General features: G+C 37.2%; 1 protein-coding gene across 2 annotated transcripts in view; it reads left to right on the forward strand.

Moving 5' to 3' along the window:
• Positions 1–12,144, forward strand: part of LOC107877963 (telomere repeat-binding factor 4) — a 29,203-nt gene extending 17,059 nt beyond the window's left edge. Inside the window, exons 4-6 of one of the 2 annotated variants that reach the window (XM_016724793.2) lie at positions 8,702–8,785; positions 11,443–11,716; positions 11,811–12,144. In XM_016724793.2, coding sequence (XP_016580279.1) covers positions 8,702–8,785; positions 11,443–11,716; positions 11,811–11,845 — 393 coding nt within the window. In that variant the 3' untranslated portion in view covers positions 11,846–12,144. The remainder of the gene's footprint in view (positions 1–8,701; positions 8,786–11,442; positions 11,717–11,810) is intronic. The other variant, XM_016724794.2, reaches the window with a different exon arrangement.
• The last annotated feature ends 773 nt before the right edge of the window (positions 12,145–12,917 follow it).

Below are 12,917 nucleotides of genomic sequence, written 5' to 3' on the forward strand. Positions count from 1 at the left end.
TGGAAGTGGTGGTCTTTGGTTTAGTGGAGCTTGGAAGGGGGGGGGGGTGTTTCGGATTTTGTGGAGGCATTTGACGTCCGAGTACCTCTTGCGGAACTTGAGGCGTTTGGGAATGGGTTGGTCTATTGGAGTCTCGGTTCAGAGGGTTATAAGTGGTTTGTCTTGCGGCATTTAGTGGAGCTAGTGAAGGATTTGGCAATTGTGGCCATGTTTTGGGAGTAACGGTGGTGGAGGAATTTCTATCATGTCCACTTGACGAAACATGTCGAGGAGTAGAAGGACGAGAGTTCCTTTGACTCTCCAATTGTTCTAACCTCTACTCATAGTCGTCACTTGTCCCCTTATGGCTCCCACTTTCGTACTCAACCTTTCAAGAGCTAGGGTCATAGCCTCAAGAGTGACCCTCATATTCTCCATTTCATTAGAATCCACGGTTTGAGACGTGGTTCCCTCCATTATCAAGGTATCACCTACACAAGCAATAAACAAGTTAGTTTAAAATCCCTCTCCTCACTCACGCTCTCTTGGTTCACTCACACTCAAGTTCCACAAGTGTTGTAGATTGTCTAGGAACCTGTGAATCCGTAAGGTATGAGTATGCTCTTGCCTGGAATGGATTCTTGTTTGAAACTCTAAGAATTCTAGTTAGACTAAAGCCAAGAGTTACAACGTATTCAAACGACAAAAGCACATAAACAAACGTTGACACGAACACAAGGCTTCAAGGGACTAATTGACAAGCTAGTAGGAATGTACTAGTTTGATAATTAGTTCTCAAGTCAATTAGAGGAAACTAGGAATCAATAATTAGAAACTAGAACATCCAAATTTGAGCTTAATTATCACGTGAACAGTAACTTAGATGACGTGGCAGCATGTCATTGGCCGTGGGTCCACATAAATAGTTCATCAACTTGAAGTCTTAGTCCCCTTAGATCTTTTGTAATGGATGACTTGTTATTGGGATGGAAAACATAGGTCTTGTAACCTTTTTCAATTTTTTTTTTCATTTTTCAAACTCAAAAGGTGATGTTTGATCTCACTAGTCCCACAAGGTTCCTTGTTTGAACGAAAAGTGGTTGTCAAGTCCTGAAAAGGTGATGTTGGCAAGTTTTCTCACAAACAATTTTTTTCAATTTTGTCTTACAACCTTTTTTTTGGATTTATTTCTCTTTATAGAAGTTAAGACATAAGATGAGGAGAAGTTTAGGATGAACACAACATCAACACCTTCAAGAACATAACAACAATACACCACAATGGGCACTTCCAATGCCCCAACACAAGTCAAAACTCACGGCCACTTCAAGTTTTCACAACAACAATTCTCTTCCAATTAAGCTTAACTTTAGAGTTAGACACCTTTTGTGTTGATAAGGAAGAAATCAACACAAGAAACAAACTAAACAAGTAAATTCTTTTGTAAATCTACAACAAATTTTTCGACCAAAATGTTCAAGAACACACTTTTTGGTAAGAGCTTCCCAAGATTGGTTTTGTAAGAACAAAACCTAGCCTTGAGCTTTGATACCAAATGATACAATGCTAAGTGTGTATCAAGAGATTCCAACCAACACAAGAACAACAAGATGAACAACAAAGTGCTAGTGAATCGAAAATGGCCCCACACGGCTTCACTAGGCTTGCAACACTTGTTTGAACTAGAAAAGTGAGTGTAACAACAAGAACAACAAAGACTATATTGCTAGTGAATCGAAAGAGCCCCACATGGCTTCACTAGACTTTTATATTCAACAGCACAATGTTAACAAGATTTAGAAAGAAAAAGATAGAGACTTGACACACAATATTCATTAATCTAAGAACCCTAACAAGAGAAAGGACCCTAAGACTAATAAATATCAATACTAAGTTCTTACTTAGACCAATAGGAACTCAAAGAACCCCAAGAACCTAGTTTCTAGCCAAGATACAACACTAGTATCACTCTACTAGTGAGAATTCGATTTTGGCCTCTCCAAATAATGAGAAAGAGAAGTAAAAAATTTACAAGTCTTTTGTTTCTTAAATAATAGGAATGAACTAAAGCAAGACTAGCCCTATTACATGGCTTATATAGTCACTTAGAAAGGAGGGACAAAGACCCAAATAACCTTGGCATTTAAGTGGGTGGGTTTGGGTGTCTTGGTGGGTCTCTTCACATTTTATTAAATATAGGCCCTTAGATGGGCTCACAAGGGCCTCACACATGGCCAAGAATGTGAACAAGGCTTTGAGTCGTTGCAATTCATGTGCTTGGCTTCGTGTGAAAGGTCTCGGGCTAGGAATTCCCGTATCACTCTTTTGGCAAACAGAGCTAGTATTGATACGAAACAAATACAGAAAAGACGAACAAACTACGAAAAGTAAGATAACAATGATAAAATTTAAAAATAGATAAATATAAACAGGTGATAAAGAAAAGACAACCATATGATATATTAAATCTGAAGACTTTTCTTTCGATTATCACAAACACCGGTTTCTTACAAAGGGCGAGAGGGAAATTAATCCACTTACGACCAACGTTTCTAAACAAGTTCAACAAGCTCCCAACAAGCTCAATAAACACTATCAAGTGTAAACTCATCAAAAATCATCTAAGTCTCTAAGAAAAGAGGAAACCTAGTTATTTATAGTCATGGGTTATTTATTACAAAATGGACCCAAAAGTGATCCTAAATGCCAAATGGGTCCAAAAGTGACCCAAAGTGCCAAATACCTAAAGAAAGAGACTCCTTCATCGCCCATCCTCATCATGGTGGATTGCAAAACTCTTAATCTCTAAATCTTCACCAATTACCTTGAATTAGAATTTTTGGGGTAATTCAACATTTATCATCCTCTTCTTCTTGAAGAGAATTTGTCTTCAAATTCAAGAAAACATCATTTTCAAGATCAAAACTCCTCGGAGAACTCCTTGGAAGTGGAAAGGTCCGTAACTCACTTAACCGAAAAAGTGGAATGCTAATCTCTCATTCTTGAGGCAAAACCTCTTCAGTAGGCACTATTGGCAAGAATATTTGGGATGGTGACATCCCCATCACATGCATCTTCTACACCTTCCGCATTCTCATCAAAACTATCAACCCCTTCTATGTAGTTCTCCTCTTGCGCCACCTCTTCTTTTTAGTAGGGTTCACCTTCCCGAAGTATAATTGCTCTTCGAGTTGGACACTCACTCATTTGGTGACCCCATCCTTGACATTTAAAGCATTGGGTACCCTTAAGATTAGGATTACCTCTTTCTCTAGGGGATACCTTGGAGCATTCTTCTCAAAAGTCTTCTTGAACTCGGAGCCTTGACTCCAAGTTAGGGACACTTGAGTTCCTGTCTTAGGCTTGGTGGCCTTCTCCACCTTGATATCTCGCTCAACATGAATAGCCATTTTTAAAAGATCATCTATCCGGGCAAACTTGTGTATGGTCATTCTTGAAGCAATTTCTTAGTTCCACCCCACTTTGAATTAGATCTTAATGTGCTCTTCTTTCTCGTTGTAATCAAGCTTCAAGGGTGGGTTTTGGAATTCTTCATAGTACACTTCAACACTCTTGTCTTCTTGTTTCAAATTGTACAACTCGGCAAGAAACCCTTGTCTATACCTATCCGGCACATACTTAGATCTCATAATGGCCTTCATTGCCTCTCATGCTAGATAATGACCTCCATAAAGAACTCCATGTATTCTTTTAGCCGACTCCCACCAAGTCAAAAACATATCCCTCAAATTGAGCAATGACATAGGTTGTCTTTTTAACATCAGGCAAATCATTAGGTTGGAAGATCCTATAACGCTGGGACTCTCATTTGAGGTACCCTTTGGGATCACTACCTACTTGAAAGCTAGGAGGAGTGACCTTGATATAATTGAGGCCTATGTCACTACCTCCATATCCACCTTGGACCCTACATGTCCCTCAAAGACTCTTTTAACTCCTGTGGCTTGGTTGGGTGGCATTTGGTTAAGTAGAGCATGGTAAGGTAGGTTCGGATTTTGTGGTCTTTGGTACTGTGGTACTTGGGCTTGTGGCACTTGATAGGGTGGGTTGAAACTTTGTGGGTTCAATCCTTGTGGCATTTGATAGTTTGGAACTTGGTTTTGTGGTGTTTGATAGGGTGGAGTGAGAATTTGTTGAGCTTGAGGTGGGTTTTAAGGCGTTTGTTGTTGGGGTGATGGATTAAATTGTAGTGGTCAAGCTACATTTCATGGGGTTTGGTTGGTAGTAGTAGTAGGTAAGGGAATATTTCTTTGTGGGGGAGAGTAGAACATGTGGTGTAGAGTTCTAGGAGAGATTGTAGGGGAAGTTGCTTGGGCTTGTCCACCTGAGGACTCTTGGAGATTGTTTTGAGCAGTAGCATTTGAAGAGTTAAGGTGCCCCTCCACATGCATCATCCTTCCATCCATGTTTGATACCCTCTCCTCCATGCCCGACATTTTTTCATTCATCACATCCATTCCTTGTTGCAACCCTATGATAGCCTCCAATAAAGTATCAAGATTGGTCCCACCCGAAGTAGATTGAATTTCATCTCCCGGTGTTATGGTACCTATCAACAAGACACTCAACACAACTAACAAACAATCGCTAGTGTCTTCGATCAATTCTCACAATCACTAGTGTCTTCACACTTGGATTAGCTAACAATTAGCTCGACTTGTTGAACTTGTTTTTTCACGTTGGTATATGAAGTGTCAGTTTGCTACCCTCGGTTAGAATGGATTTTTGTTGAGAGAAGAACGGACGACTCGATTGAAAAACTAAAGGATTTGAATCAAAGAAGTTACCTAAGAAACAAACGATAAATGCATACATAGAAAAGGACAACAAAAAAACGAAGCAGACTCATGAACTAATCAACAACTAAGTAGGGTACTTACTAGTTGAAAAATTAGTTTTAAGAATCAAAGAAAGTGTTTAGGAATCAAGAAAAGAAACTAGAAGGTTAAAGCCTGAGAAAAATTTGACTTGGACTTGTTGACCTACGTTGGAAGAGGTGCGGCCGCAGGTGAGGATGTGCCCTCACACGTGGGACTTCGCAGGTCAATACCAGTGCTTCTGGTTGCTTGCGTTGATGACCTGCGTCCGCAGGTGCGGGGGAAGATGCCCCTAGGAAGTACAATGAAGCTTTCGAGTTGAAGATGCCCCTAGGAAGTACAATGAAGCTTTCGAGTTGTCCTTTTGTGGGTCATCTTGCACTCTCCTAGAATATTTCTTTCTTTTTGGATATTCCTTAGTACTAACACCTTTTCTTGCTTCTTTTGGTACCCTTTTGGATCTAACAACTTTTTGATAAAGCTTCCCATTGAAGATATGAATTTCTTCAAGAACACCAAGAACAAATATGCAACACCAATGACATACCCAGTGATTTCCTACAAAGTGGGGTCTGGGGAGGGTAAAGTGTATGCAGTCCATACCACTGCCTCAGATGAAGTAAAGAGGCTATTTTCGATAGACCTCCGACGCAGGATAGATAACAATATAATCAAACAAACAAACAAAAAATATAAAAACATACAACAAAAATGAGATACACGCTACTAGATAATAAAGAAAACAAGACACCTACAAGGTAATACTATAAACTATCTATTCGAAACCAAAGAAATCATCGAAACACCACGAACAAGCAACTATAGACATAAATACAAATAAAAGCATTCTTTCCTACTATTACGAACGAACTCCTACCTACCAACCCTCTACCATAGTCCGCGTCCTCCACTCCTTCATATCAAGGGTCATGTCCTCCGTAAGATGTAATTGCTCCTTCTAATATTTCTTGGGTCTACCTCTACCTCGCCTAAAACCTACAGCCAGTCTCTCACACCTCCAAAGTTGAGCATCCGTGCCCCTTCCTCATGACATGCTCGAACCATCACAACCTCATTTCTCGTATCTTGTCCTCTATCGAAGCCACTCCCACTTTCTCCCGAATAATCTCATTTCTGATCTTATCACTCCCGGTAAGTCCACACATCCATCGCAACATCCTTATCTCCGCCACTTTCAACTTTTGGATGTGAGAGTTCTTAACTAGCCAACACTCCGCTCCATACAATATAGCCGGTCGGACTGCCACTCTGTAGAACTTACCTTTTAGCTTAGGAGACACCTTCTTATCACACAAGATCCTCGAAGCGAGCCTCCATTTCAACCATCTTGCACCAATACTGTGTGTGACATCCTCATCAATCTCTCCATTCCCCGAATTATAGACCTAAGATACTTGAAACTCTCCTCCTTCTGAATGGCATAAGAATTCAGCGTCACTACCACGTTAGCCTCATGCGACAAATCACTAAACTTACATTCCAAGTAATCCGTTTTGGTTCTGCTCAACCTAAATCCTTTGGACTCAAGGATCTGTCTCCAAACCTCTAACTTATCATTTACTCCTCCCCGAATCTCGTCAATTAGTACAAAATCATCAACAAATAACATACACCAAGGCATCTCCTCTTGAATATGCCGCGTCAAAACATCCATCACTAAGGCAAATAAAAATGGGCTGCAATTCTGTCAAAATAGAAAAGTGCTTCGAATCTCCTCCTAACGTCCTCACATGTAGGGGTGGGCATTCGGTTTGTTTGGTTTGATTGTTTAATATCGACTCAGTTTTTTGATTTTCAGATTGACGAAAATGACAATCGTAACCAAACCGGAATAAATTCGGTTTGGTTCGGTTTCTACAAATTTGGTTCGGTTATTTCGGATTTTTATTTCGTTTTTGAAGATTAAAGTAGTGATCCTTTCTTTGTCATGACTGCGCATTTAAAATTGGCAATTTTTTTAGAAAAAATAATTTTTTTCAAACCTATTTTTCCTTTCAAAAAATAAATAACTCAAGATGGATGAAATGACATGAAATAACCAAAAAACATTATTAATACTGAATATACATAATAATAATAATAATAAATAATATAAAATTTATTTTTATAAATTTCGGTTTTTCGGTTTAACAAAATTAAAAAAAAAAAAACTGAAAACCAAACCGTTTAATTGAATTTCTAAAATTTGAAATCAAAACCGATTTGAAAACCGAAACAAAAATTAAATTTCGGTTTGGTTTTACGGTTTGTTCGGTTTGAACCTAAATATGCCCAGCCTTACTCACACACACGAGCCTTCGTGTCATCGTTTTTGTCCTAAATCGACCTAGTGTACGCCACTGACACACCTTTAGCCTCCAAGCACTTCCACAGAATCTTCCAAGAGATCAATGAACACCATGTGCAAATCCTTTCTCTTTCTAAACTGCTCCACTAATCTCCTCACGAGGTGAATGCCTCAGTAGTCAAGCAACATGACATGAAACCGAATTGATTCTCGAAAATAGCACGATTTTCCTCAGCCTCAACTCTACCACCCTTTCCCAAACCTTCAGGGGTCGTTTGTTGGGAACTAGTTATCTCGGGATTAGTTATCCCATCATATATATGGGATAACTTATCCCATTACTAAAGCATAAATAGTGGGATAAATAATCCCTTGGCTAACTAATACCTCCAACCAAACATGGGATAAAATAATCCTACATTTTATCCCAGGAATATTATAACTTATACCTCACACCAAATGACCCCTCATAGTATGATTCAACAACTTAATGCCCTTATAGTTGTTGCAACTCTGAATGTCCCCCTTATTCACAACTTCCTCATTTTAACTTGGATTCACCCCAAATTCGAGATCCAAGCTCTTTTTGTTATGAGAAACAAACCCCGATGTCTTTCAACCCTCAATTTCACTTCAAAAGGTTCATGTGAAGACCCATTTTTGAAATTTCTTCAAGCTCAACTCAACAATTGTAGAACCTTCAAATTAACTCCAATTAAGCTCAAATTTTAGATTTAAACTCAAATAGTACTAGAGAACAAGATTCTGGCTTTAGAAACTCAAGTAAACACAAAAATTTAGAACTCAAAATTTGAAAAAGAGACTCAAAAGACGTTTTTTCGCTTTTTAGTGATTTTCGATTTTCTTCTTTAATTCCACAACCCTAGACTAGAATCGTGAATCGTGGAAACGATTATAAGCTCGGCTCTGATACCAAATGATACAAAACAAGTGCACAAAAGATGAACAAACTACGAAAACTAAGGTAACAAAGATAAAATTGAAACATAGATGGATAGATAGACACAAGATGATAAAGAATGGACAACCAAAGGGTATATTAAATCCGATGATCTTCCTTCGATTACTACAAACACCTATCTCTTATGAAGATTGAGAGAGAAATTAATCTACTCACATCCAACGTTTCTAAACAAGTTCAACAAGCTCCCAACAAGCTCAATAAACACTTTCAAGCTAAACTCATCCAAAGTCATCTAAGTCTAAAAGATACCTTGAGTTAGAATCTTTGGGGTAATTCGGCATGTATCAAGTATTCATTCCAGGAAAAAGGAAAATAGTTCTACTTTGGTTATAGTGAATAGAACTAAAAGTATTTTTAAGGAAATCAAGTGAATTTGGTTAATAAACTAAAAGGAAAATATTCACCCATTGCCTAATGAGAAATAGTTGCAGATTGACTGCAGAGGTATGTCATATGGAGTTCAAAATATTGAGTTCCAATAATTCCAATACTTGTTTTCTTTTACCGATAAAAATGGATATCACATTATCGCAAAACTATGCAAAACATAACTGAAGTGGGCATTTCTTATTGGTTTTGTATCTACTGCAGCAAAGGCAGGAGGTGCCCCAAAACTTCAGAAGGCTGCTGAGTTCTAGGCTGAGGAGGCTTGTTCAACAAGACAAACTGGAAAAGGTCCCCTTATTTTTTTTACATTTAGGGATGGCAATGAGGTGGGTGCGGGGCGGGTTTTGGGATATGCGGGACGGATGCAGGTTGAAATAGTTTTCTAAAAATTTAACGTGGGATGGGGCGGGTTGCGAGTCTATGCGGGTTTAAACGAAATATGATCTACTTTATGTCTACCGTAATAAAACGTTCTCGCTTTATACAAGAAATTATTTGTCAATTATGTATAGATTTATTAGCCATCACATGCATGCTTCCACTGTTACCTTTTATTAATTTCTAGATCAACTTCAGCAATTATAAGCATAAATTTGCCAATTGAAACTGTCAGAGAAGAAAATGATATATTGATATCTTCATTACACTTCACATTTTTTCAATTTCAAGCCGTTATATCTTATTTTTGGATCTAAAATTTTTTAATAAGAATGACTTAAAATATTATGATCATTTTTAATTGCATTACACACCTAAATTCATACTTTTTAAAGTGATATTAGCATATCAAGTAAGAAACTAATCAAGATTGCTATTCCAAAGACATGCTCAAAGCCTCAAATAGGTACTTTCTTAGATTGTAAAAAATAGTAAATTATGCAGGGCGAAGAAAAAAGTTATGTGGGTTTGCATGCCCCCACCCCCAAACCACCACCACCAATTGCCATCTTATTTACATTTATCAGCTGGGTTACTGATAACAGTTGCGTTTGCAACTTCTTTTGTTGCCAAAAGACTAGTCCAAATTAGTAACATAAAATGCGCATTTGTTCTCCATGTTTTTATGAAGAACTATCAATAAATGTATCCTAAGTAGAACTTTGTCCTGAGCACCCTTATTAAACTAATAGCTTGGTTAGATGAGTAAGCTAAGTTTTTGTCCCAGTTTCTAGATGTTTGAGTCTAGTGTAATAGCACAATTAGGGGTCGTTTGGTAGACTGATAAAAAACTAATGCATGCATTAGCTTTATGTATTACTAATACCTTGTTTGGTATACCTTTTCAACCTATGTATAACTAATGCAAACATTAGTTATACACTCTATTGTGTATTATGCTATGCGTAACTAATACCGTGACCTGCATTAACTTACTAAATGACAAATTTACCCCTTCATTTTTTTCCCAATTCATTTTCCGTTCTTATCTCAAAAGTATACTCATTTCACTGGAAATTGAAAAAAAACAAGTCTTCGAGTTCTTCCAATTCCTTTTACTCATTTCACTGGAAATTGAAAAAAAACAAGTCTTCGAGTTCTTCCAATTCCTTTTTATGCTAGTCTGGAGGAACTTTAGTTTTATGGTGCACTGTATATCTTGTGAGATAGGAGTTTTTGCATTTGCCTTTTCAGATAACAATTAATGCTGTGTAGTTTTGTTGTTTTACGTCTACTATTTAATTAAGCGCATTGCTCTGATCTTATACTACTAATGTTTAGGGATTTATAATTCAGGCTGATTTGGAACGATTGAGAACTTGTGGTAAATTTATTGGAAAACAAAAAAGAGTATAAATTTGGCTCCGCTTTAAATCAACAAGATAGAGTTGTCGTTATTCTGAGATTGGCACTTCTGAGTGCAAGTTTTATAGAGATGAACTATTGTTTGACATGAGGAGAAAGTCAAGTTGTTGAGGGGTCATTTTGCTGGGATATAAGATAGTGCTGAATGATATAAAATTATTATAAAGTAGCTTATCTTTTGAATTTTGTATGCCAAAGGAAATTGAATATTGTAATTTGCTCAAATTTTGTTGTCAGGATTTCCGGTGACAACAATTGAATATTGAATCTTTTATGCGAAAAGTTCGCCGGTTTCGTTGTCAGGATTTCCGGCGAAAAGTTCGCCGGTTCCCAATTTGTTTCTCTTTCTCTGCTTGTTATTTACAGCTAAGTGAAGAAGAGTTTTGTTTTTGACACAAGATTGGAAAGAGAGTGTAGAGTGCTAAATAAAGGGTATTTTAGTAAATAAGCATTATTTGATAAAAATTATATTTTGCATTTTATTTTTAATACATCAAACCAAACAATGTGTAAGAAATATTGTCCGCATAACTAATACCAGCATAACATAACAGATACAAGCATCACTAATGCAAATATCAACATTATTCTTATACACTCTGCCAAACAACCCCTTAAGGTCACTATTACCAAGTTGTGCAGTATCTTGTGTATACATTGTAACGTGGCTTTGGTTCTCAACATTTTATGGAGTGAAATGTTTGCATCTTTTAGGCTGACTTGTTATTCTTTGTAGGTAAGTGATTTTTTGGTCATCTAATATGGTTGGATGGAATGGAATGTTTGCATCTCTCATAGTTGATTGCTTTCACATACTTCTTCTTGGCCTGTTCAGGTGTTTTTGGTGGATAGAAGTCGCACATTTGTAGATGGGTGTTCATCATTATTCTTGGTCAATTTATGTTTACATCAGTAGAAGTGCATCGTCTTTGCAGCTTTTTCTTCTATCACATAATTATCTGTTATTATTTATTGATTTTTGAAACTTCAATCAGAGGACAATCCAAAAAGTGTATATGAATTAGTTGTATATTTGATGAACCACCGAGTACTGCATCCTGATATTTGTTTTAAGATTGGAAGTCTGAATTCCGGCATTTTGTTCTGAATTCCGGCATTTTGTTTTGTGGCTTCCTCTGCAGATTGAAAATTGCTACAAGATTAAGAAAGAGGTTTTGGAAAAAACAAAGATAGCTACCCCAAAACAAAAACATGTTGGGCCAAGGCAGTTTCCAAATAGTGTCTATCTTGGTGACACTGCCGAAGAAGCAGCAATCACTGCTGCATATAAGATTGCAGAAGCTGAAAATAAATCATTTGTAGCAGCTGAAGCGGCCAAGGAAGCTGAGAGAGTCTCAAAGATGGAGGAAGAAAGTGATAATTCACTACAGGTGTACAAGGATATCTTTGACAAATGTATGTTTCGTTCTATTCATCTTGTTTGTATGTGTTGTATCTTAAATTGTTTTGTGAGACATTTGTTTATATCTTTATTTTCTTGCATCAACAGGTTCACATGGAGACATTGTGCTTCTGATGGCATGAAGCGTCTTACCCTTATTTTGTAAAGTCAGAACCAGCTGTTCAGAACCTCTGAATTAGTAAATGGCATTCTATGCATATCAACTAGTGATAAGCGGTTTGTTGTTAATTTATGTATTAGGGATGACCTTGGAACAGATCCTCACCTCCTATTATGTATTCTACATAACAAAAAATAGAGAGGGAGATAGATTATTTTAAAGCTAGAGATTTGATGCTTGTAAATCATGCACTTCTTTCTAGCTGGAAAAAAGGATATAAACTATTCAGCTTTTACTTCCTGCTGAGTAGGTTTGGCACAACTTCAGCATATTACCACTTTTGGAAATTGACAAAGAAATGAGTAGTGTTAGAGTGCAAGCGGTGTTTTATTTCACAGTGCAACTGCCTCCACATTATTCCAGTGTTCTTGGCCACTCCCCGGAGTTATATGTCTAATTACATCATATTTAACTTTCTATTTGCGATCTCTATATGTATCAATCTGTTTGGTACAAAATTCAACGAAATTTCCATTTTAATCAGTTTTGTTACCCTTCAAAAAAGAAATGAATGCTTTTATTTAGTCATCGATGAATGTATGAAGAGTTCTATGGCAGTAAGTTGTGTTTCTCATGTTTCCTAATGATTATGTGATACAATTTTTCAGAAATAGTGCTTTTCTGCTTTATATTTTTGTCGTATTTTCTTTTCAAACCCGGTTTGTTTACACTTCGTTGAATCGAGGGTCTACTAGAAACATACTCTACCCCATAGAGATAAGAGTATACAAGGTATGTTGGTGTTGACTAACAAGAGGTTGTTTCATCACAAAAGTCTGCTTCACAATGACGAACTTCATTTGTTAGGTGTAACTATATATAATTTTCATAGATTATGTTCATAAAGGAGGATGACAAAACATCTTATTAGTACGGAGAATTTTAGCAAGGTTTCAAGCCCTCAGTGTAACCTTTCATCTTGAGGGAGGGTCGTTCCATATGCGTTTAAGTCGTTCCATATGCGTTTAACCAAAGTTATCGTAAGCAAAGCGACAGTGTGTTTGGTATGAAGGAAAATGTTTTCCATGAAAACA

The sequence above is a fragment of the Capsicum annuum genome, chromosome 7 (genome assembly GCF_002878395.1).
Source record: "Capsicum annuum cultivar UCD-10X-F1 chromosome 7, UCD10Xv1.1, whole genome shotgun sequence".
Lineage (NCBI taxonomy): Eukaryota > Viridiplantae > Streptophyta > Magnoliopsida > Solanales > Solanaceae > Capsicum > Capsicum annuum.